The sequence below is a fragment of the Megascapheus bottae genome, chromosome 33, assembly GCF_031878675.1.
Source record: "Megascapheus bottae isolate mThoBot1 chromosome 33, mThoBot2.hap1, whole genome shotgun sequence".
Taxonomy (NCBI): Eukaryota; Metazoa; Chordata; class Mammalia; order Rodentia; family Geomyidae; genus Megascapheus; species Megascapheus bottae.
The window spans coordinates 5554547-5578777 of NC_143541.1; the positions used below are offsets into that span (position 1 = coordinate 5554547).

General features: G+C 37.6%; 1 protein-coding gene across 19 annotated transcripts in view; it reads left to right on the forward strand.

Annotated features, from left to right (window-relative positions):
• Setd5 (SET domain containing 5) overlaps positions 1 to 24231 on the forward strand; it is a 76618-nt gene that overhangs the window by 32284 nt on the left and 20103 nt on the right. For 3 of the 19 annotated variants that reach the window (XM_090323784.1, XM_090323791.1, XM_090323785.1), the window contains 16 exons: positions 1775 to 1967; positions 2244 to 2349; positions 2678 to 2886; positions 3225 to 3283; positions 3795 to 3973; positions 4993 to 5031; positions 7402 to 7644; positions 8177 to 8325; positions 8912 to 9029; positions 9726 to 9835; positions 10485 to 10737; positions 11153 to 11236; positions 12416 to 12673; positions 14362 to 14685; positions 15076 to 15318; positions 21066 to 21195. In XM_090323784.1, coding sequence (XP_090179910.1) covers positions 1876 to 1967; positions 2244 to 2349; positions 2678 to 2886; positions 3225 to 3283; positions 3795 to 3973; positions 4993 to 5031; positions 7402 to 7644; positions 8177 to 8325; positions 8912 to 9029; positions 9726 to 9835; positions 10485 to 10737; positions 11153 to 11236; positions 12416 to 12673; positions 14362 to 14685; positions 15076 to 15318; positions 21066 to 21195 — 2596 coding nt within the window. In that variant the 5' untranslated portion in view covers positions 1775 to 1875. The other 16 variants (XM_090323788.1, XM_090323787.1, XM_090323789.1 and 13 more) reach the window with 11 other exon arrangements.

The window sequence follows — 24231 nt, forward strand, 5'->3', positions numbered from 1 at the left end:
TAGGGGTTATTTTTAATGAAAACATATAAATTTAATTTTAGATTAGGCATGCATAGCAGTGTATTAAATGCTGCTGTGCTTCACTAGGCAATATTGAGCAGTAGGGTGGCCTGTGTAACCTCCACAATATACATTTTATTTTTATTCCCTAGACTTGCACGTGAAGTGCATATGTTCATATTTACCCAGTTTGGAGATGGGTAAGATATAACCAACATAGCTCCATCTCCATGGCCATCTTCTATTCCATGAAACTTTCCTTTTTCCCACCATTCCCAAGGGGGAAAAAAACATTCGTAATAAACAGCTGTCATATTTCACCCCATGTGTTTAATGGTACAAAATCTCCTAAATAAAACATGTATAGCTATTTAGAATATTTGTTTATTTAGTAGTGCACCCAGTAAATTAACTGTGTATAAATCCATTACTGTTTTTAACTGTCCATCATAGAAGCTAAATTCTATCTTCATTTTATTAATGCTTGTCTACCTTTGGTTTCATTTAGGAAACCCCACCTGTTTCCTAAGACTAGAGTTGATTGCCTCTCAGTGAGCCATGTTCAGATCATGTCTTTTTTCAAGAATACTGGCCTGCATTCTTGATGTCTCCCCTCCCCCACAGTTCCCATCTTACAGACACTATCAAATAATAAATGCATGCACTTCACTAATAGAGAATACTTTCCTATGTCTAAAATTCTTCTTCACCTAGAAATTACCTTTGCTGTTATTAATAAGATCCCTTCTCACAGTTTTGGAGCATAAAACTGGGTGAGTTGGATATGTACCTCAGAATTTTCTTTTACCCCACATTTGTCAGTTGACGTGCTACATTAACTTGCACACTTCATTCCTGCCAAGCTCTGTATACTGTAAATCTTGAAGCAGGAGAAGCATTATTGGAAACAATTTGTCTGATTTGATTCCCTAAAAGACCTTTAAGGTTGAATTATACTAGTACTTGGAGTTTCTCTGTTTTAGTTCATGTAAATTAGAACTAACCCATTTTTAGTTCTGCCAACTCATGCAATTAAATTCTTAATTATTTTTCAAAACCTTTCCAAAACCAGTTGGCAAAGTTGAAGTTCTTTAAAAAAAAAAAACTTAAATTTTATCTTTGACCACATATGCCTTTTTATTAGAAAACAAAGATGTATATTAAATGTACATGCTTAAGTACATTTATATTTTCGTGTTAATACATTTTGCTTGAATAGTTTATTTCCCACTAATTAAAGATGCAAAAGGACTTTATGCTAAGCTTTTTATTAATTTTGGTAAAAGGTCTCAAACAGTTTCTACTTGGGGTACAATATAGTGGAAAGTATCCAGGTTTGAGAGTCAGATATGTTTGAAACCTTAGCTCTGTTGTTGTAACCCATGGCTCTGTTGATGTATCACCTTGGGTGGGAAGGGATCACATAATCCTAACACCTCAGTTTCCCCCTTTATAAAAATGGGGTACTGTTCACCATGTTTAATGGTTGGAGAAAATTTTTTAAAAATTATATAAAGCAATTTACAGGTGATTTACACTAGTAGCTACTACTACCATTACTGTGTCACTAAACTAACTTCCAAGTTCAGTTTTTATTATTTGAAGTCCTATGGTATTACCATGCAGCTGTTAAATAATTGTATCCTTGATATGCTTGCATGTCATTGGTGGATGAGAAATTATTACTCTAATATGTGAAGGTATTTGGGGGTTCATCAAGATGAGAGGTGTGATAAATATAAGATGCCATTGTTTTTACCTGTACTTTCTTCAGGGTATCCTGTCTTGGTAGTGAATGGAAGAGGGCCTGGTCCCTGGGGCAGTGCAGAAGGCACTTTCATCATCTCACTCACTGCAAATGTCATGTGAGGTTTCATGGAAGTATTAAGAGATCCAATTAAGAAGAATAGTTCTGAGTCTAAACCAGCCCAGAGTGGCTTCTCTAGGGGAAACTCCCCGCTCAGCTGGTACGTTTGTGTTTGTCATTAGGGACACCTTGTATCCCAGGTGCCTGCCTTGAGACATCTGCCTGTACTGGCTTCATGTTACACACAAATCCACATCAGTAACACTCCTACTGTTATTTATAGGCTTAGTTATGTTAATCAGATTGTTTCAGTGAGTTCTTACTCTAGTGGCTGGTGGTTGTGGAAAGGAAAGGGGTTAGATGGGAAGTGAACTGTTTAGTTTAAAGGAAAGATTAGGTATTATGCTATCATGCATTGCTTTTCGCCTTTGTGCAGCCCTGAATCTGTGGAGGCTAGTCCAGCAGTTAATGAGAAGAGCGTGTATTCCACTCATAATTATGGGACCACTCAGAGGCTGGGGTGTCGAGGACTGCCTTACGCTGTGAGTATGCATTTGTTTCTCTCCAGAGCAGTGATCTTCTTGGAGTGTAATCCATTCTTATACATTGTGACTTTCTTGAAATGTTTATATGCAGCATGACGAAGTTTCCCCTTTTGCACTTCCCTGCCTCCAGCGGACGTCTAGCCCTGCATCATTGTTCTTGTTTTTATGTCCCAGTTGACCTTGGCATTTTGTTTTATCACTTTCCTGGTTGAAGCCAAAAAAACAAAGGGTACTACTTTCTTTCTTTCTTTCCATATGTACCGTACTTTAGGGGAGAGAGGGGCCAGTGTTTGGACACTGTTGATTTAAAAAATCTTATTTTCAGGATCATAATTACGGAGCCCCTCCTCCTCCGACACCTCCTGCTTCTCCCCCTGTCCAGACGATCATCCCTCGTTCTGACCTGAATGGCCTGCCGTCGCCCGTAGAGGAACGCTGTGGAGACAGCCCGAACTCTGAAGGAGAGACTGTTCCTACCTGGTGTCCTTGTGGTCTTTCTCAGGATGGCTTCCTTCTCAACTGTGACAAGTGCAGGTAAGATCCTGTTTCATCTTAGTTCAAGCCTGGGTTGATGGGATTAGGGTTTCTTATTAGTAGGGAAAAGCTCAAAGTATTCTTTCTTGTGTTTGTTAATGTAGATGATTCCTTAGTGCTCCTTGGCTCGAATTCTCTGCACTAGGTGAGAATTGCTGACAACAAGGAATGAGAGATTGATGTTAAAGCTATTGAATTTGATATGAAATTTAATGTCCTGGAAACCTTTGGTAGGTGGGAGGGAGGGGGTAGTATATGCAGAGACACTTCTCCCGTGTGTGTTATAATGTGTTGCATGCTGTTGGAAGGACTACTTTAAGTTTATTTTCCCTCTTTAGGGGAATGAGCAGGGGGAAGGTTATTAGACTTCATCGGCGGAAGCAGGACAACATATCAGGTGAGCTTAAGATGAGGTATGCCTATATTTTGACATGTAAATATTTTGTGGTTAAATATCCTCTTAAGTTAGAATTCCTGTTTTAAGTTCTTATAGTATCCAGGTCTTTTCATAGAAGGAGAAGTCATTGCAAGACTATTGTATAGTTCTGTCTTTGTAATTAAACATAGATGGAAACATCTTAGTCCTATAGCAAATAAAGTTTTCTTTGTGAGAACCAAAACGGGAAGAAAAAAAATAACTTTTCTTTGTATTATGTATCTCAGATTGTTATATTTCAAGGTAGTAGAGCTTGGGAGCTGGGTACAAGGGAAGAAGTTGATGTAATGTAGAACACAGTTTGTATGCTTAATGGCAATAACAGGAAAGGTGGGCATATGTGTTGGTTTACAGATGATAAAGTTAACAGAAGTAATGATTTGCTGGATATGGGCTACATCTACAGGAGTGAGCTGATCTGAGGACAGTTTTTAACTGTTAGTCCCTGAAGTGTGAAATCATCCTTTTTTAGGTGGGGATAGCAGTGCAACAGAAAGCTGGGATGAGGAGCTTTCTCCTTCCACTGTGTTGTATACAGCAACACAGCACACACCTACAAGCATCACCTTAACTGTTAGAAGAACCAAACCCAAGAAGCGGAAAAAGAGTCCAGAAAAGGGTCGTGCAGCACCAAAGACGAAGAAAATCAAGGTACGGAAAGTTTAAATAAATAAATTTTTTAAAGTATCTAAAATAGAAATACATCTAAAATAGTTCAAATTTTGGAATAAGAATGACTTCCTCTGGAGGCATGACTCAGCAGTCAAGTGTCTATCTAGCAAACATGAGACCCTGAGTTCAAACCTCAGGACTACCAAAAAGAGAAGGCTGTGATTCAAATATTTAAAGCTTGAAGGGCTTATAAAAACAAGCTAATCTGTGTTCATGTGCATATACCCCTATACCTCTTCTGCCGCACCATTACCACTGGCTCTTTTTAAGTTTCTTCTACTCCAGCGCCCATCCCAGGTATGAAATTCCAGCCCTGTCTGGCACAATTCCATATGTATATGTTGTAGCCTTGACTCTCAGCTTCTGTTCTTACAGCAGTTCCACACAACTCAGTTAAAGCAGTCTGCTGGTACTCTTCTAGTTACATGCCTACCTCGTGTCATTGGGTCAGTAGTGTTTTCTTGTTTCTAAAAAGCAAAACAAAAATCAGGAAAGATCTCTTGTGAATGGTCTCAGCTTCGGTAGTGTCATGGTCACTGTTCTGTTTTCTCAACTGAAAACTCTCCAGGAAAAACCTCTTCTGTTTGATATTCTTTCTTCCCCATCACAGCAACTTTGTTGCTCTTAGGTGACTTGCCCACTCCTTCTAAATGGGAGTGGTCTTTGCTTTCTTCTTCACTTCAGAACTGGTAAATTTGCAATTTAAGGTTTTAAAATACTTTTTCTCTTAGTTTCAGAGGTACCTGTAGGATTTCAGTTGTGCATGCTTTTCTCTGTTAGTTACCTACCTTTACTATAGAACATATGTAGAGTTCATTGGCCTTGAGCCAGCTGTATTCTTGGTAATAGTCTGGGGGAGCTCTGTTGGATTTGTTATGTAGAGAAAAGGGTCCGAACAGAATAGTGGTTTATCACTTAGTTTTAATCTCAGGTAGGTATAACTGTCATTCTTGGTACCAAGTTTTGTTTTGTTCTACTTGTTTTCCTCTTTGGGATAGGCATTTCGAGAGGGATCCCGGAAGTCCTTGCGGATGAAGGTAAGGGGTTAATCTTCCCTGATGCTGTGTTTTTTACTTCACTGTGATCTTGTATTTTGGTCAGCTTCTTTCCTGACATTGATGGTCTGGGAATCTTGGAGTCTGCTTCTCATTAGTTTGTAACTGTTGCCATTCAGTTTTCATAGAGCTTTTTTCCAAAGTAGCTTTTCTTGACCATTTTCTGACATGTTTTCCTTTTGTGTAATCAGCCTTAATTTATTGGCTTTTTTGTTAGCTGCTCTTTGGTGAGGGGGTAAGTGGTATTTTATCACACAACACGAAGTGGATGTGTTTTGTTGCTATGGTTGGGCTTAAGCTCAGGAGTGAGGGTTTTCTGGTAATTGTACAGGATGTCTTGTTAACTTCCATCTAGCTAGCATCATGTGGGCTTTTAATCACCAGTTAAAAGGATAACTCATTAGCAGAAAGTTGTATTATTGATAAGAATTGGCCCTATTGGAACTGAACTGTTTTTTTTCCTGGAATATCTATTTGGTGGATGTAATAGTTGTATGATTCTTCCATTATTGAATAAGAAGGCTTATAAGGCATGATTTTTATAAAGAAGCTGGAGAATAATAAAATTATGTGCAATATTTTAAAAGGACTTTTAGTTACTAGTTGATGAGAATGATTTGCTAAAAGATTTGATTATACTATCTGATGTCTTACAGATAGGTAGGTAGGTAGGTAGGTAGGTAGGTAGGTAGATAGATAGATAGATAGATAGATAGATAGATAGATAGATAGATAGATAGATAGATAACCTCACAAAGCATTACTTAAGAATTATGATGCCTTAGTTAAAATTAAGTTCTACTTTAATTCTATAAGTACTCATGCAGTAAAAGTGGGCCAGGCATCACTTTAATCCTAGCTATTCAGGAGGCTGAGATCTGGGGATCAAGGTTTAAAGCCACCCCAGGCACAAAAATCCATGAGACTTATCTCCATTTAACCATCAGAAAACCAGATAGAGTGGTAGCCTTGAGCTGAAGAGCTCAGGGACAGTGCCCAGGCCTCAGAGTTCAAAGCCCAGGACTTGCCAAAAAAAAAACCTATAAACTCAGTGAGAAAACAGCTGATTTGCCTAGATTGGTGGCACTGTGCTGCTTATATTTCACCCTGCTTCACGTTTTAAATGAGGCAATCTAATATCCAATCTTAAATCTTAAAACCACTTCCTTAACTCAGGTTTTATACTATTCATTCACTCAGCTGTTATAGAATACAGCAAACTGTTCATCATGTATTAATTTTAGATGCTTCTTAGATTTATTTACTTTTTTATCTTTTTGTGCTCCAATGAAAAGTGCTGAAGATCATGGTGTTAGATTTTTCTGTTTTTGAGGGGACAGATAGTAGCCAATTAATTGTGATGCACTGATGCTTTTTAAAAAGGCAGATATTATAATAGGCATGAGTGTTTTCTGTACTAGTCATCAAAAGTATATTTCATTTGTTATGCTTGTTTTTGGAATTTTAATAGGGACATAAATTTTCAGATAGCTTTGGTTACTGTAAGTCTTCTTTCTAGTCATCACTAGTATGTCATTCCTATCGGTGTGTTTGTTTTCTGGCATGTATCAGTCTTAATCTGTATCTCTATCTCAAGCACAGGATAGTGTTGCTTCGATTTTTTTTTTTTTTTTTTTGCCCCCTTGGTATTGTTACTATAGAGGACAGTGGTTTTCCTGTAGAGCTATAGGACCTCTCAGATAATTTCTACTTTCCCTCTACATACTTCTTTCCTCTTATTTACCTCTTCAGATAACTTAGAATGTGATAATATTAATAATTGAATGTAAAATCCTGGAACGATATACTTCCAAATAATTTTTTCTCCTGAGTAGTAAGTTGATGAACAAATGTTAGTTTTATAAGGAAAATAACAAGTGATACAAAAATAAAGCCATTCCTGAGAATAGTAAAACAAACTAGACTATCACACTTAACAAAAGTGATGTTACTAAGTTTAAAATAAGTAAATAAATTTTAAAATATGATAATTTGAGGTTTCTGAACTTTAGCTTTTTATGAAATTTTTCTTAGAAACTTGACTCTGTCTCTTGATTTAAAACAAAATTTGATTTTTATTATGACCATAAAATCAGTGCTAGGATGAAATAATGGCCTAGATTAATCATTCTTACTGTGTAATAAATGGGAAAACTGAGTTTCCTCATTTAAGTTGCTCAGGCCCTCACAGTTCATTGGTTATAAAACTGTGATAAAAGTCGTATCACCTTACTGCCAGCCTATTACTCTTTTTTGCTACATCAACTGCCATGTGGAAATATGTTTTCTCTGTGTCCCTCCCTTCCTCGTTATACATGATTCTACTAACCTACTTACTTTTGTTCTCTGCAGAATTCTCCCTCTGAAGCACAGAATTTAGATGAGAATACAACTGAGGGCTGGGAAAATCGGATAAGATTATGGACTGATCAGTATGAAGAAGCCTTCACTAATCAATACAGTGCAGATGTACAAAACGCCCTTGAACAACATCTGCATTCTAACAAGGAATTTGTGGGCAAACCTGCTATTTTAGACACTATTAATAAGACTGAATTGGCCTGTAATAATACAGTTATTGGTTCCCAAATGCAGGTAAGGACTGATGGGTTAAATACTAAAACTAAGTGATTGAGATTTAAAACTAGAAAGAGAGGGTGTGGGTTGGAATTACTGTGTCTTCCAAATGTATAGTATCTTAAAGTAACAAATTAGCCAGATATTATTGTCAGCCAAAAACAGGTTATATTCACTTGAGAATATTGAGATATGCATATTTTTAAATTGTTCTTTTATTAGATAAATTATGTTGGAACATAGTCTAGGTAGAAATTATAAAAGATTTGTAGAAAGCTAAACTCATTCTTGATTAGTTTTGTAGATCCACAGAAACCTTTACCATGTGTTTTTATTTGATCTTTTCTTGTCTTTTCTGGGGTGGCAGGTTCAGTAGATGGAGTTCCTACAAAAATTGAGCTTCTATCAATTTCAAAATTTTCTGGTCATCAAGCTAAATAACATAACATAAAACCCACAAATGTTGGTGCCTTTTTGATAATTATGAAATATTTTAAATGTATACTAAGCTATTGTTGTTATCTAATGTTAACATGTTGGTTTTATTCAGTTACAGCTGGGAAGAGTCACTCGTGTTCAGAAGCATCGCAAAATCCTGAGGGCTGCAAGAGATCTGGCTTTGGATACTCTTATAATAGAGTATCGTGGGAAAGTCATGTTACGGCAGCAATTTGAGGTCAATGGGCATTTCTTCAAAAAGTAAGATGATCATTCATTAATACTGAGGGCTGACATGGTGCTGACTGGTATTGCTGTAAATATCCTGGTTGATAAGTCACTCTTGGGACTCAAATAAGCTTGTGTCTTCTCTATTTGTAGAGAAATGGAAATAAGTAATGCTAATTAAGCCGACACAGTGGTTCACACTTAGCAACTCAGGAGGCTGAGATCTGAGGATCATGGTTCAAAGCCAACCTGGACACTAAAGTCCATGAGACTCTTATCTCCAATTAACTACCAGAAAACCAGAAGTGGTGCTGTGGCTTTAATAGATCAGTAGCTGTGAGCTCAGGGACAATGCCCAGGCCCAGAGTTCAAGTCCCACAACTGACCAAAAAAAATGCTAATTATTCATTGTACAAAGTGGTGATAACTCCTTTCTAAGCACAATATTCTTTTCTTTGTACATGTTCTTTAATCAAAAGCCAAAAAGCATGTGATATTTTCCAAGTTTAGGCATTACAAAATATTGCTGCTGCTTCTGTAAGCATTTGCATCATGTTTAGAGACAGAGGGTACCTTTTTTACTTATCAGGAATTACAGGAATTTTAATTAAATCCCTAGACCATATCCCTTTGTGCTCTTCTACTCAAAATTCAATGGTGTAGAGATGTGTGTGGATGCCCGTACTTTCGGTAATGATGCCCGGTTCATCAGAAGATCATGTACACCAAACGCAGAGGTAAGATATCTGTGGTAACTTCTCTTTCAATAGGATTGCCCAAAGACAAGTTTATGAAGAAACAGTCTGAGAATTGCACCCAGATGAAAGGCTATAGTTAATAGTCATGGTGTTTCAATGCAAGCGATAAAACACTGGAGCCTGGCGAGGTGACTCACTCTTGTAATCCTGGCTACTCAGGAGGCTGAGATCTGAGGATCAAGGTTCAAAACCAGCCCATTCCTCTAATCCTAGCTACTCTGGAGGCTGAGATCTGAGGATCATAGGTCAAAGCCAGCTCAGGCAAAAAAGGACCTGAGACTGTTAACTCCAGTTAACCTCTAGAAAACAGGAAGTGGGGCTTAGCTCCAGTGTAGGGCGGTAGCCCTGAGCTGAAGAGCTCAAGGACAGCACCCAGGCCAAGTTCAAGCCCCATGATCCACCAAAAAATAATAATAAGTTCAGGGATAGTGCATAGTCTCTGTGTTCAAACGCTAGGCTAGCCAAAAAAGAAGTAAAGCAGTAGTTTTACCCTAATTTTGAATATCTTCCAAGTTTACTACAAGAAGTCTTATAAGTTTAGAGTATCTTTCTTTCTAATAATTTCATGGGAAAAGTGAGTTGAAAAATAGTACTTTGTACCTCTAAATCAGGAAAAAGTAACTTTGATAAAGGGATTATTTTCCCTTTCATGGAAAATTATCCTGGTTTATACAGGTGAGACACATGATTGCAGATGGGATGATTCACCTGTGTATCTATGCTGTATCTGCCATCACCAAGGATGCTGAGGTCACCATCGCATTTGATTATGAGTATAGTAACTGGTAAGACTTTATAAATCTTTCCTAACATGAATACATTAAGCTTTCCAACACTATTTAACATCTGTGCTCATTCATTATTCTTTTTTTCTCTGCTTACAAGTCTCCTAATAAATATATTGGCTTATTGTGTTTAAGCATAAGAGACTCATTGCAAGCCCAAGTGTAACAACGCTTCTTAAGCACAGAGCATTTGTACTAGTCTAAAAAGAATGAGATTTGTAATGACTTAGACTGTCTATTCAAACCATAAAAGCTTACTATATGTGATAATACAGAGGAATAGAGGTGACAGGTAATAGGTAATTTGTAGTGGCGTTTATAAAGTAGATAATTTTTTTCCCTTAGTGATTTGGGAGAAAATAAATCTTGTGATAAAGTGAATTTATACTACCTGGTTCATTGCCTACTCAGTCAACATTTTAAGAACAAATTGAATTTAGTTGATTGGTCTTGCTTTCTTTTCCTCTATCATTTGTTGGTGTAGACTTAGGGATTTACTATATATACACATAGATATATGTGTATATATATATAGTATTCATAAGGATTCTATAATGTTTTGTTTAGCTGATATTTCATTTGAATGAATGGTTAATATACCAAATTTTCAGTGGTATTGAAACAAGCATCTGTGGTTGTTTCTTTGGAGCAGTAATTATAAAGTGGATTGTGCATGTCACAAGGGAAACCGGAATTGCCCTATTCAGAAAAGGAATCCTAATGCTGCCGAATTGCCACTCCCACCCCCACCAACCCTACCCACCATCGGAGCAGAGACCAGACGGAGAAAAGCACGACGGAAAGAGCTGGAGATGGAGCAACAGAATGAAGCTCCAGAGGAAAATAATGACCAGCAACCACAAGAAGTTCCAGAAAAAGTAAATGTATCCAATGATCAAGAGGTAATCTCTCCTAGTCAAATAAAATGTTATAGTCTCAGTCCTCTCCAAATGAAGTAACTTCCAACTTTCCACATGTTTTAAGGAATCTATAGTAAAACTTAGTGATATTTGTATCAGTGAAACTGTGCATTAATTTTCTTTTTGTAATGACAAGAATATCTTAATAGCTCAGTATTTGCTTGCCTAGTAGCATGACAAGGCAGTGAGCTTTTCATTTGCAGGATAAAAAAAAAATTGGTTAACTTTTCAGGTTTCAGTCCAGTGAATGAAGATAGGGTTATTATCTGTGCTTACATGAAGCCTTACATGAATAACACTTTAGAATACTGAAAGCAGTTTCTAGGGAGTAATAAGCTACCAGAATAAAATAGATTGCTTTTTAATAATGCAGCATAATATTGCATCTATCTTAAAGGAAGTAGACAATCCAGAAGAAAAACCAGATGAAGAAAATGAAGAGGTTGTTGATGACCCAGAGAATCCAGCTCACAACAGGAGGGTGAGTATCTACCTACAGCATATGAACCATTCTCTTCTTTTGACTTTGCATCATCTCTTCTATCTAATTTGGAAATCACAATTTAGGCTTTTTCTGTAGCCTACATTTTATTTAATTTCCTTGATTTGAGTTTGATTTTTTGGGGGGAGGGGTGTCAAAATACTGAAGAAAAGAATTTAAATACCAAGGCTTACTATGGGTCACTGTTCGAGAGATTTGAGTCAATGGTTTAGAGGCTCAAACTCAATGGGACTGATTCAAACACTGTGTAGTTACAGACTATAATGTTCAAACTCAAATCTACAGTGACTTACTTCTTCCAAGTAGGAGCTACATTCTATTGATTTCCTTCAGTTCTCAATACTGCTTCTCCTGAGAATCAAGCTTTTACCGCTAGTGAACCTTTATGGTATATTCCAGTTCCTAATCATGGGACCTCTCAATTATGTTGATAAAAAAAATTAGTTTTAGTAGAGCCAGAAGTGTAGCCTAGTGGTAGAGTGTTTGCCTAGCACACAAGAAGCTCTGGGTTTAATTCCTCAGTACTGCTACACAGAAAAAGCCTAAAGTAGTACTACGGTTCAAGTGATAAAGAAAAGCACTAGCCTTGAGAAAGCTCAAGGGCAGTGCCTGGGCCTTGAGTTCAAGCCCCAGGACTGGCAAAAAAAAAAAAAAAAAAGTTTCACCCAAGCGTATTCCTGTAATCATAGATTTTAGAGGCCAAGATTCTGAGGATCCCAGTTTGAAGCTAACCTGGGCTGGAAAGTCTATGAAACTCTTTATCTCCAATTAACCACCAGAAGTGAAACTGTGGGTTAAGTGGTAGAGTACTAACCTTGACCAAAAAAAAAAAAAAACTCGGGGACAGTTCCCAGTCCCTGTGTTCAGGGCCTACAACTGGCTTTTTTTTTTTTTTTTTTTTTTTTTTTTTAAGTTTTTAAACTCTGAAATGCAGAAATAAATTGGCTTTGTTGCCTTTAAAATTACATCTAAAGAAATTCTAATAGAGGACCTAATTTTTAAAAGTTCACGTTTGACATTTTATAACTGTTTTCAATTGTAAAATAGTTAAATATGTAAATTTTTTTTCAATGTGTAAAACATTTTATTGGTAGTTCAGTGAGTTTCCTTGAATGTCCATCAATAATACTGAAATGACAGCTTCTGATTTTTTTCTAGACTCGGGAGGATAAAAAGGTTGAAGCTATCATGCATGCTTTCGAAAATTTAGAAAAAAGAAAGAAACGTAGGGAGCAGCCCTTGGAGCTGACCAGTTCTGACATCGAGATCACTACTACCATCTCAGAGACTCCTGCTGGAGAAGAGACAAAAACTGAGGCCCCCGAATCTGAAATTAGCAACCCTGCTTCAAACATTGCCATCCCAAGCACCCCACAAACTATTGGTGTGAATACCCGGAGGTCTTCTCAAGCAGGGGTAAGAAAATGATTCTAGAATTTAGGCATGCTTGTCTTTGCTAATGTTACCTACTTTTGGAATACTTAAAAATCACCTGGCACTGTGGCTCACGCCTGTAATCCTAGCTACTCAGGAGGCTGAGATCTGAGGATCAGGATTCAAGCCCCGGGCACAAAAGGACCAGAGACTCTAATCTCCACTTAACCTCTAGAAAACAGGAAGAGGGGCTTGGCTCTTACCCTTGAAGGTAGGGTGGTAGCCTTGAGCCAAAGAGCTCAGGGGCAAGGCCCAGGCCCAGGCATAGGGCAGTAGCCTTGAGCTGAAAAGTTCAGGGACAGCACCCAGGCCAAGTTCAAGCCCTATGACCCACAAAAAAAGAAAGAGAGAGGGAGGGAGGGAAGGAAAGAGAGAGAGAATACTTAAAATCAAAAGTATGTGGCTTTGTTCTGTTAGAAAAGGAAGAGATGAAGCCACTGGTGGCCCACACCTATAATCCTAGTTACTCAGGAGGCTATAGGCTGAGGATCAAGGTTCAAAGCCCGCCTAGACAGGACTTATCTCCAATTAACCACCACAAAGCCAGAAGTGGTACTATGGCTCAAGAGGTAGAGCGTTGAGATGAAGAAGATCTCAGGGACAACACCCAGGCTGAGAGTTCAAACTAAAACCAACAAAAAGAAAGAGAGAACCTCAAAACTATTTAAGGTTTCTATCAACTAATTTATAGGGTTCAGGGAGACAAGTCATTTGAATAACTAGGCACCTTCAGACTAGCATAGAACTTTAGTAATGTTTCTGCCTAATGAGCTCTTGGTGAAATTGTAGAAATCATTTGGTTTCTAATTTGTACCGTAACTCATGGGTTCAATTCATACCACCAACAAAATAAATACCCCCTCCCTTTTTTTTCATGGTTCTTTGTGTAGCCCTAACTTTTCTTTTTTTTCTTTTTTTTGCCAGTCCTGGACTTGAGCTCAGGGCCTGAGCACTGTCCTTGAATTTTTCTCAAGGCTAGAACTCTACCACTTGAGCCTCAGCACCACTTCTGGCTCTTTCTAAGTATGTGGTACCAAGGAATCGAACCACTCTACCACTAGGCAAAACTCCTGGCCCTAGCCCTAACTTTTCTTAAGATAGGCCATCTTTCTTTTTTTTTTTTTTTCCCCTAACCAGACCATGAATGTAAGCCTTAAGCTAAAATACCTCACTATCTGGAAAAGAAACACAGAGTTTTGTTCCCTGCTCATAACCCTAACATTAGGTAGCTATCTTTAGCTGACCTGGGGCCTATTTTGCAGATGTTTATTAAATGAAATAGAAATAATATGTATTAACCTATAAACTTACTGGCTGACTTAAATTTATATTTTTTATTGATTATTTATTTGTTTGTTTTAGCCCCAGTCCTGGGGACTGAACTCAGGGCCTGAGCACTATCCTTGGGCCTTTCCTTAAGGCTAGTTTAGCTCTACCACTTGAGCCATAGCACCACTTCCAGCTTTTCTGTATATGTGGTACCAAGGAATCGAACCCAGGTCTTTATGCCTGCTAAGCAAGCACTCTACCATTAGGCCAAACTCCTGACCCCTCTTTATTCATTTTAAATGACTGGTTCTAAATTCTTACCTTTTCATGGGTAGGCATACAAAATGTTTAATATAGATAAGAAACTGAATTGTAAATATTTAGCTCTGGTATTGTTACAGGATGTTGCTGCAGAAAAACCAGTCCCCAAACCACCTCCAGCAAAGCCTGCTAGACCCCGACCGAAGAGTCGAATTTCTCGGTACCGGAGCAGTTCAGCCCAAAGACTAAAGCGCCAGAAGCAAGCCGCCAGTGCACAACAGGCAGAATTGTCACAAGCTGCCTTGGAGGAAGGAGGAAATAATACTTTAATAGCTCCTACTGAAGCTGGAAGTATAGAGTGTTCAGGAGAAAACAGACAGTTACCAGGCACTGACCCAACTGTGGTATCAATTGCTGGATCCCATGTCAATCGTACTGTAACTAAGTACCCAAAAACCAAAAAGGTAAATCACAAAGATATTTTTGTAAGTCCAGTCTGACAAGAATGGTTTTAGCTAAAACAAAAGGATCTGTTGAAAAAAAATAATCGCTATGTGTGTGGATTGAAAGTATAGATAAAATGTATTAAGGCTGAAACTATTCTGCTACTTTTTGCCATTATTACTAGGCAAAGCCTAAGGCACTGATAACAAAACTTATTCCTCTTAGTGGGCATTGAGAGAGTACAGGATGATATGCTTACGTTCTGAATGCCCAATTCATCCTCACTGCAGCTGCTTGGATCTGTCCTAGTTTTTAAATGAGGTTTGTCTTTGTGGTCTACAGTCCTGCCTCTGGCTGTTATATATTCAGCATTAACTAACAGTCTCTTCTTTTTTTTCTTTTAACCTTAGTATCTAGTTACAGAATGGTTGAATGACAAAGCAGAGAAGCAAGAGTGCCCTGTGGAGTGTCCTTTACGTATCACCACAGATCCAACTGTGTTGGCCACAACCCTGAACATGTTACCGGGTCTTATTCATTCCCCATTAATTTGCACCACCCCAAAACACTACATTCGCTTTGGCTCACCTTTTATGCCTGAGAGGCGTCGAAGGCCCCTTCTGCCTGATGGCACATTCAGCTCCTGTAAGAAGGTATGTCTGTGTATAGTGTGGGTATTTAGGGTTTTTGTTTTGTTTTGTTTTGGGGTGGTTTTTGTTTGTTTGTTTTAACCTAGGATGCCTATATTTGTGACATTTTACACATTCTCTAGATACCTCTGTGAGTTTATAATGAGTTAATTACTCAACATAAACACTGATACATCTGTAGCCAGTGTGACCAAGGGGGATGGTAAACTGAAATTTTGGTGTTGAAATTTGTGAGTACTCTCTGTCGTCTCTTCTTAGAACCCTTGAGGTTACTGGGTGAGAGCACACAGTAGTTGATGACTGAGTAGGAAGGGATATGTTTTGTATATGCTCTTGTGATTTTGGTTAACATGTCTATTGGTGATTATTGTGAGAGATTGGGCCCCTAGGCTCTCTACCACTGGTGTTTAGGTAAAGCCTTACAAAATTGTCTTTTGAAGTAATTCAATCACTATATCACTTGAAAGAGATTAGAAGAAAGACCCTACTGTAATTGGCATAATTCCTGTTTCTTGATCAGATGACATGTTGGACTATTTATTCCCTAAAAAATATGGAACCTACTATCAAAAAAAAAAATTCTGCCTCTCTCGCTCTCTCTGTCTCATTTACCTCTTTTTAGTTATTTAGTGGTTTTGAATTTAGTGGCAATAGTGTTTGTTGGTGGTTTTTGGAATGTACTTTCTTAATTCCCAGAAGTCCTTAATATTTTCCAAAGGTATCCCTCAGGAATAGATCACTTCCTTAGGTCTGTAATGTCCTGTCAGTGGTTTTAGAGTATAGGACACCCTTTCATTTGGTCTTCCTTTGAGGTAGAGTTCTGTTCCCTGGAACATCCTTTTCTCTTATCCTCAGATCTGGATTCAGGCTGCCTTCCTCAGTGTCTGCCATTGCCCTCCTCCACTGGCATCACGTACATGAGGATGCTGCATGTAGATTATTTGATGTGATGAAGTCTCCAACTCCAGGCAGGTCTTCCCTGACTCCAACAAACTTAAAGCTTTTCTCTTTCCCCAAAGAACAGAAATCATTTCTTGGGGGTTTGGGAGGCATGAAAGGTGAGCCAAAGTGATATGGGCTATGGATGGGAGGAGGGCAACAGGAATATCTGTGTAAATGAAAGGCACTGCTGCTGAATCATCAGCATACATAACAGAAAGTCTTCTCTTACCTAAGTGTTTGAGTTTCTTTCTGGGTTTATTTGGGAAAACTCCCATGTGTTCAAATCTTCAAAGAAAGGGTTTATAGATAATTTAGAAATCTGAGTTCCTTTCAGGTGTTAGAATTAAAACAATGAAAATTGTATTTTAAAACAAAGTAAGTGTTGGGCACTAGTGGCTCATGCCAGTAATCCCAATTGCTCACTCAGGAGGCTGAGATCTGAGGATCGCAGTTCAAAACCAGCCCAGGCAGGAAAGTCCTTGAGACCCTTATACCTCCAATTAACCACCAAAAAGTGAAGCCGTGACTCACGTGGTAAGCCATTAGCCTTGAGCAGAAAACTCAGAGATAGTGCTAGGCCCTGAATTCAAACCCCAGTAATGGCACCAAAAAAGAAAAAGAAAATTTTCAGCTGTGTGCATCAGTGGCTCATATCTATAATCCTAGCTACTCAGAAGGCTCCTGGTTCCAAGCCAGCCTGGCACTAAAGTCTATGAGACTCTTAAGCCAGAAGTGGCCTTGTGACTCGGGTGGTAGAGTGCTATCCTTGAACAAAAGAGCTCAAGGACAGTCCTAGTCCCAGAAGTAAAGCACCCCAGTGTTGAGAGAGAAGAGAGACAGAGACAGAGAGAGCGCACTAAACTGGATCTGAGGGGAAAATAATTTGCTGTGAAAAAAATGTATTTGATTTTTTAAAAAAATAAGTGAAGGTAGTTTCACTAGTAGTTCACATCTATAATCCCATCATCACTTGGGGTTTGAAGTAAAAGGATCAAGCATTCATGACCAACCTGGACTATATATAGTCCCTTCCTTAAAAAAAAGTAATTTGAGAGATCTTATCTCTAATATGGCATGCAAAACTGACTGTCTTCCTGATATGTTCAGCATTGCTCAGGTCCTCACTAAGAATGATCTTAAGTACATGTTGAAAATTGGAAAAGACACAGACAAAGGCTTTAGTTGAGAGATGGCAAAAGAAATATGAAAGCTTTTTTTGCTTGTGTTTGGCTGTTCGTAGCAATAGATTCCAAAGAATGTTGACTTTTTAAGCATTTTATTAAGCCAGGTAATAGAAATTTTAGTCATTAAGAAAGGGTGCCAATGATGTAGTACAGTTCTTATTGTAACTATGAGCTAACCTCTTAAAATGTTTTCTTGGTAATTCTGATGTTTAGTTATAAGCTTCTTATTCCCATCTTGCTCTTCCAACTAGTGGAGATCTAGGAAAACCAAAAACATGCCTAGGACTCTCACTACAGATTCTACAGAAAATCTATTATTTGAACCTTTTTAGCTGATTTAGATTTAGGACTTAACATCTGTAGCTCATCTTTATTATCTACCTTTGCAACAGATAGAAATACCATTTAACTCAAGTCCCTATTATATTCTCTATATGTTTCTGAACAAGTTCATGTCTGTTTCAGTGCTAGACTTAAAGTAGTAGGCAAGCACTTTTACCGCTGAAATGCAAATATATCCTCAGCCCTCATCCTTAATCTTTGTAGGCTTAAATATTATATATATATATCACTACTGGTCTTAACATGCTGAATTTTCTTAACAAGACTATTATTTCAATTAAATTTTAATATTCTTAAGCTTTGATCTTTTTTTCTTTGTTAGTGCTCAGTTCTCATGCTTGCTAGGCAAGTGCTTTACTACTTAAGTCATGTCCCTAGCCCTAGATCTCAGCTCTCTATTCTTCAATCTCTGTTTGAGTATTTGTTGGAAAAAAAAAAGATCAGAATATACTCTCTAACATCCAGCTTCATATGGGCAAAATAAATAAATTACATCTTTCAGTTTTATCCTGGGTTACGATAGGCAACAGTTAGTTTTAGGTCAAATAGAAAAGATTTGCCTGCTTCAAGATGTAATGGTATTTCCAGTACTAAACCAAATTCTGAAAACCCCTCAAACTATATATTAAACAAATAGAGGAGGATAAGATACTCTCCATAGAACTAAACAATATCTATTCTTACTAATAGGTCCATTTGTCTTATCTCTGATTTAAGGATATAGGCCTCATAAATTAAAATCAATGTAAGACAAATTTAAGTTTTATCTGTACATTTGTTTGTGTAAACTTGTAAAAGAACCTTTATTAACATCCCTGGAATTTCTAAACCAAGTCATGGTTTCCAAAAACAATTTTATGATTTTTGTCTTTTTTTAGATTTTCTATTCAAGTTAATTTAGAACAGAGGCATATATAAAAAGCCATAAAGCCTATCAATTATGTCTTCCCTATGTTTTGTATATATAATGCATTTAGTCTCCCAAGCACATTTCTTAAAAACACTGTGCATTGTACTGATATTTTGGTTATTAGTCGGTGAGACATTAAACTTGCCATTGATAATTAGCTAAAAGTAAACTTCAGATGAGCTGTTCTTCTAGTACCGTGCTGTCAAGTTCCACTATGTTATCTCACTTTGTCTTCAGGACAGCTTTATGCAGTTGAGATTACTGGCCATAGTTTGCAGGCTCAGAACCTTTGTTTCAGAAAGGTTTAATAACTTGCCAAATTGAGGTACTATCTTAGAGCCTCCCAGAACATCCCTCTTCATGAGTAGAGTATCTACCTAATAAGACTCTAAAATCCTGAGTTCAAAACTCCTCTCTGCCTCCAAGCCATCAATAAATAAAAGAAACCAAAACTTTTCACCTTAATACTGTTTCAGAGAAGGGAGAACTGCTGCCATGATTTTAGTAGCTAGCTCTACATACAACTTGGAAAGATAGTCAGGACAACAGGGTTCTAAATTATTCCGTAGGTGTTATTGGAACTTGGTAGATGCAAAGGTATATGTTCATGTTACCTTTTTTAAAAACATTCCTGAAAAATTATTAAACTCCACAACCAGACAAAGAAGGGGTTTGATTGTGCGCATTATATTTATAACCAACTATGACAATATTTTTCTTGCAATGCCCCTTTTCTGACTTTATGTTCCCTTTACAATCAGGATGTTAATTCTTCATGATGGATGTACATATATATACATATATATACGTGTGTGTGTGTGTGTGTGTGTGTGTGTGTGTGTGTGTGTGTAACTAGTTTTTCTCGGAGGAAATCTTTATGACCTCAGGTTGTCATCTGTTCTGAGGAGAAATACTGTGTCTAACATGTAACGTTTTCAACATTTTGTCTTTCTAGGCCTAATTTTTCCCATCTATGAAATTAGTGCTTTGGACAAGATGACCTCAAAAGTCTCTCCTAACTCTAAGGATTTATGCTTCTGACACTTCATCTTTATACCAGTGTTCTGATTGAAGAGAGTTTCTTCTCTTGACTTTTCAGAGACCTGGTCGTATACTAGAATATTGTTATGATTCAAATGACCCTTGATACCTCTTTTTCTAATGTACTTATTCATTCTTGTCTCTTCATGTTCTTTTTTTTTTTTTTTCAATTTGACAGACCATAATGCCATTAACATGATTTTTCTTGGTAAAATTACCCTGAATTCCCTTCTAAGTTCCTAAGAGAGGAAAAAAAATCTCCTGGAATTGCTTTCTTTGGTGAAGAGAATTACTTACCTATAACTCACATTCTCTAGAAATGTCAGCTTAAAATAATTCAGCTTTACTCTTCCTATTTTAGGGAGGGTCTAACTCAGAAATTGATGTTTATCAAAATTCGGTCTGTCTTACATCAGGGGCAGGAGAGCCACAGAATGGTGAGCAGCCACCAACTATATCTTACAGATAAGAAATTTTCTCTTGCACAGGATGCATAATTTTACTATCTTAACTTTTGTAGACTTACAAAGTTTATTTCTCATCAATTTAGATTTCAATATTCATGATCAAAAATTATAACTGATTAGCAAGGTCTTTTTTTCTTTTATTTCTGCAAAGGGTCATTTCTTACAATTTGTATTATTCATCCATAATTTAATCAAACTACCTGATAGGGCAGAGAAGTTTATATGCTAGTCCTCCTTTCGTACCTATAGTGAAGAGGTATTTTTACTACCATCTGGTATTTTTTGTTGATCTTATACTACTTCATATATTCCTAACAGAAAGAGTTTCTTAAAGAGGTCTTTATCTTTCTTGTTAGGGACATTTCCTTACTGGTTTTGTTGTATATGACCAGTCTCTCAAATAAATGCAAAACTTTCTTCTTTATTTCTTCCTGTTTATCTTTTCCTAACTGTATGAAAGCTGGATAATAATATCTCTCTCTCTTTCTCTCTCTCTCTCTCTCTCTCTCTCTCTCTCTCTCTCTCTCTCTCTCTCTCTCTCTCTCTCTCTCCCTCTCCCCCCCCCTTCCCTCCTTTTCCCTCTCCCTCTCCCTCTCCACCTCTCACTCTGTGAAGGTTCTTTATTGAGATCTCAATATGTATAATCCTGACTGTTTCAGGATTTTGCCTGGTAGGAGGAGTTGATGAAGCAATGTTCTAATATGTTGAATTACAACACTTGACTGTGGCCCTGAATGAATGCGTTGGATTGCATTTCTCACCAGTCATTGTGTATTGAAATGACCTGGTTAGTGCTTTATAAAATAGTTATACTAAATAGTTTGAAATGGTCATTGATAATTCTATTTTTTCCCCCCATTATAGCGCTGGATAAAGCAAGCCTTGGAAGAAGGGATGGCTCAAACATCATCTATACCCCAAGAGAGTAGAACTCCGCACCTATACCAAAGTAATGAGAATAGTAATTCTTCTAGTATCTGTAAAGACAATGCAGGTATGTATCTAAATCCTTTCTAATCATGAGCAGTCATTGTTTGAGGACCTTGTTTTAGAAATTCAGTGTTGGTACTCAATATGAAAAAAGAATAGCATGTACTCTAATTACTTTCCATCTGTCTTTACAGACAACCTTGAGAAAGCCTCGGGACTGGCAAAAAAAAGCTCAACAGCGGCTCCAAACTATAATTTGAGAAACTAAGATTAGGAGAGAAAGTGGTTCAAAGCCAGTCTAGGCAAACAGTCCTAAGATCTCAATCAAATTAAAATTGAGCATGATGGCATGTTTTATCCTATTACTTACGTGAAAAGTGGCCCCAACTTGCATATGTAAAAAGAGCTGGGGGAATGTTTGACATGGAAAAGTACCCGACATTCGAATGACACCTACCCTTGAGCTACAGCACCGCTTCTGGCTTTTTTTTTATTTTCATTTTTTTTGCCAGTCCTGCAACTTGAACTCAGGACCTTGGCACTGTCCTTGGACACTTTTTGCTCAAAGCTAGTGCTCTACCACTTGACCCACAGCGCCATTTCTGGCTTTTCCTGTGTATGTGATACCAAGGAATCGAACCCAGGGCTTAATGCATGCTAGGCAAGCACTAGTCCACATTCCCAGCATCTGTCCAGCTTTTTTTTTAAAGAAAAGTATTTTAAAATCCAAAATGAAAGTAATTCAAAGTAAACCTCACATTGGTTTAAGAATGAACATATTTAAAACAACAGAAATATGTGAACATTTGGTCAGTCTTCAGGAGATTTCACTTGGGAAATTAGAAAAGAATTACTTGGGAAGATGAAAAAGAATCTTTGCTCCTGACTGATGTTTCGTGCTATGATTCCTCCTTCTCAAGAGGCTGTGATATGAGGGTCAAGATTCTAAGCTAGAGCCATGCACCTATAATACACAGGAGACTGAAATCTAAGAATCACAGTTCACAGCCATCCTGGGCAGGAAAGTCCATGAGACTCATGTCCAACTAATCACCAGAATACCAGAAATGGTGCTATAGTGGAATGTGGTAGAGTTCTGTCCTTGAGTAGAAAAGCATAGGGACAGCATCCAGGACTTGTCCAACCTATCAAGCCCTGTGAAAAGCAACAACAAAAAAGATTCAAAGCCAGATTTCCCCACACACACACAAAGGAAAAGGCTAAACAGAATTGTTGTTCAAATAGTAGAACACCAGCCATGAATGCAAAAATGAAGTGAGAACACAAAGCCACAGTTCAAATCCCAGTTGCACACACACAAAATGAATGAATGAACTAATTAAATCCTTTGCCAAAGCAAATTGTAGGCCTATTGAATTTCTTGGTCTACTTTCTCTCTCTCTCTCTCTCTTCATAGTAGTAGGAATTTAATTCGGTGCCTCAAACTTATTAAGTTATTGTTTTACCACTCAGTCTTCCTGAAGCCTGCCTGTCTTGGACTGGGAAATCAGTGAAGCCTTTGGACACAAATGCCTGCATACACCTTTACTGCCCATGCTCCTTGCAGATGGTCATCATGCCTAGAAGTGGGCTTCTTCATTCTGCAAAGAAGTGTTTTGAGATAATAGCTCTGACCAAAAAAAAAGCTGGGCTCAGTGGCTGTAATCTTAGAGTTCAATCCCCACTACTAACTGAAAAAAAAAAAATTAAACCCTGGGAAAGTAAAATCATTTTCTCTCTATTGTAGAGACTTTCTGATTTTTTTTCCTTTATTTCTTCATTGAACCAACTATTACTCAACAGTGTGTTGTTCAGACTCCATGTGTTTGAGTGTTTTTTGTAGTATTTTTGCTATTGAGATCTGGTTCATTTCCATTGTTTTCAGATAGGGTGCAGGAAGTTACCTCTGTCAGGCTTTGGTCAGACTGGTTGGACGTCTTAGAATATGATAACTATTTTGAAGACAATTCCATATATGTTGTGTAGCTGTTGAATGTCTATTAAGTCCATTTGATTTGTAGTCTCATTTAGTTCAGATGCTTCTTTGCTCACCCTTTGGTTGACCTGTCCTTTGATGAGATTGGAGTGTTAAAAGTCTCCCACTATTGTTGGGTTAGGGTCTGTCCGTTTTTGTAAATCTAAGAATGTTTATTATTTGCGTGCTTGTGTGTTTGGTGTGTATATGTTGTCCACTGTAATTCATCTGGGGTTATTCCTTTTATGTAGTAGTCTTTGTCTCCTCTTTAAACTGCTTTAAATGTAAAGTCTATTTTCTCAGATAACAGTGTGGCTACTCCTGCCTTTGCTACTGCCTTTGCCACTCCTACATTTGTGTGGGAGATCTTTCTACATCCCTTCACTCACAGTTTGTTTTTATCTTTCACTGTGAGAAGTGTTTCTTAGAGACAAGTGCTTGAATCTTGGTTTTTTTTATCTAGTTTGTTATCTTTTGATTGGGGAATTGAACCCACCGTTGTTTAACATTACTATGGAAAAATGTCATGTTTCCTGCCACTTGTTATCTTGTAGTTTGTTTCCTTCCTCTTTTTGTTTTACTAAACTAGTTTTCTAGTGATTTTTATTCATTGGTGTGTTTCTTTGTCTTCTTCAGATAATATATACTTCCATTTAGTATGTTTGAAGTGGGTTTTGTTGGGGTTTTTTTGTAGCCTTGGGCCTTGAACTCAGGGCCTAAGCAATGTCCTTGGGCTTTCTCAAGGCTAGAGCTCTACCACTTGAGCCACAGCACCACTTCCAGCATTTTTTCTGTGTATGTGGTACTGAGGAATTCAACCTGGGTCTTAATGCATGTTAGGCAAGCACTAAGCCAAACTCCTGGCCCCTTGAAGTGCGATTTTATTTTTTTTTTTTTAATTTTTTTTTCTTCTTTTTTTTTATTTATTTTTTTTATTGTAATTAGTAAAAGGGTTACATGATATTTGCCAGATAGAAGGTGCATTAATTCACATACATTGATACCCTTTCACATGTCTTGGTACCCATTTCCCTCCCCCCACACACACACACACCCCACCCGTCTTGGTTTTCCCCCCTTCCCTATCAAATTTCAAATATCCAAATACAAATAAAGTCAATATAT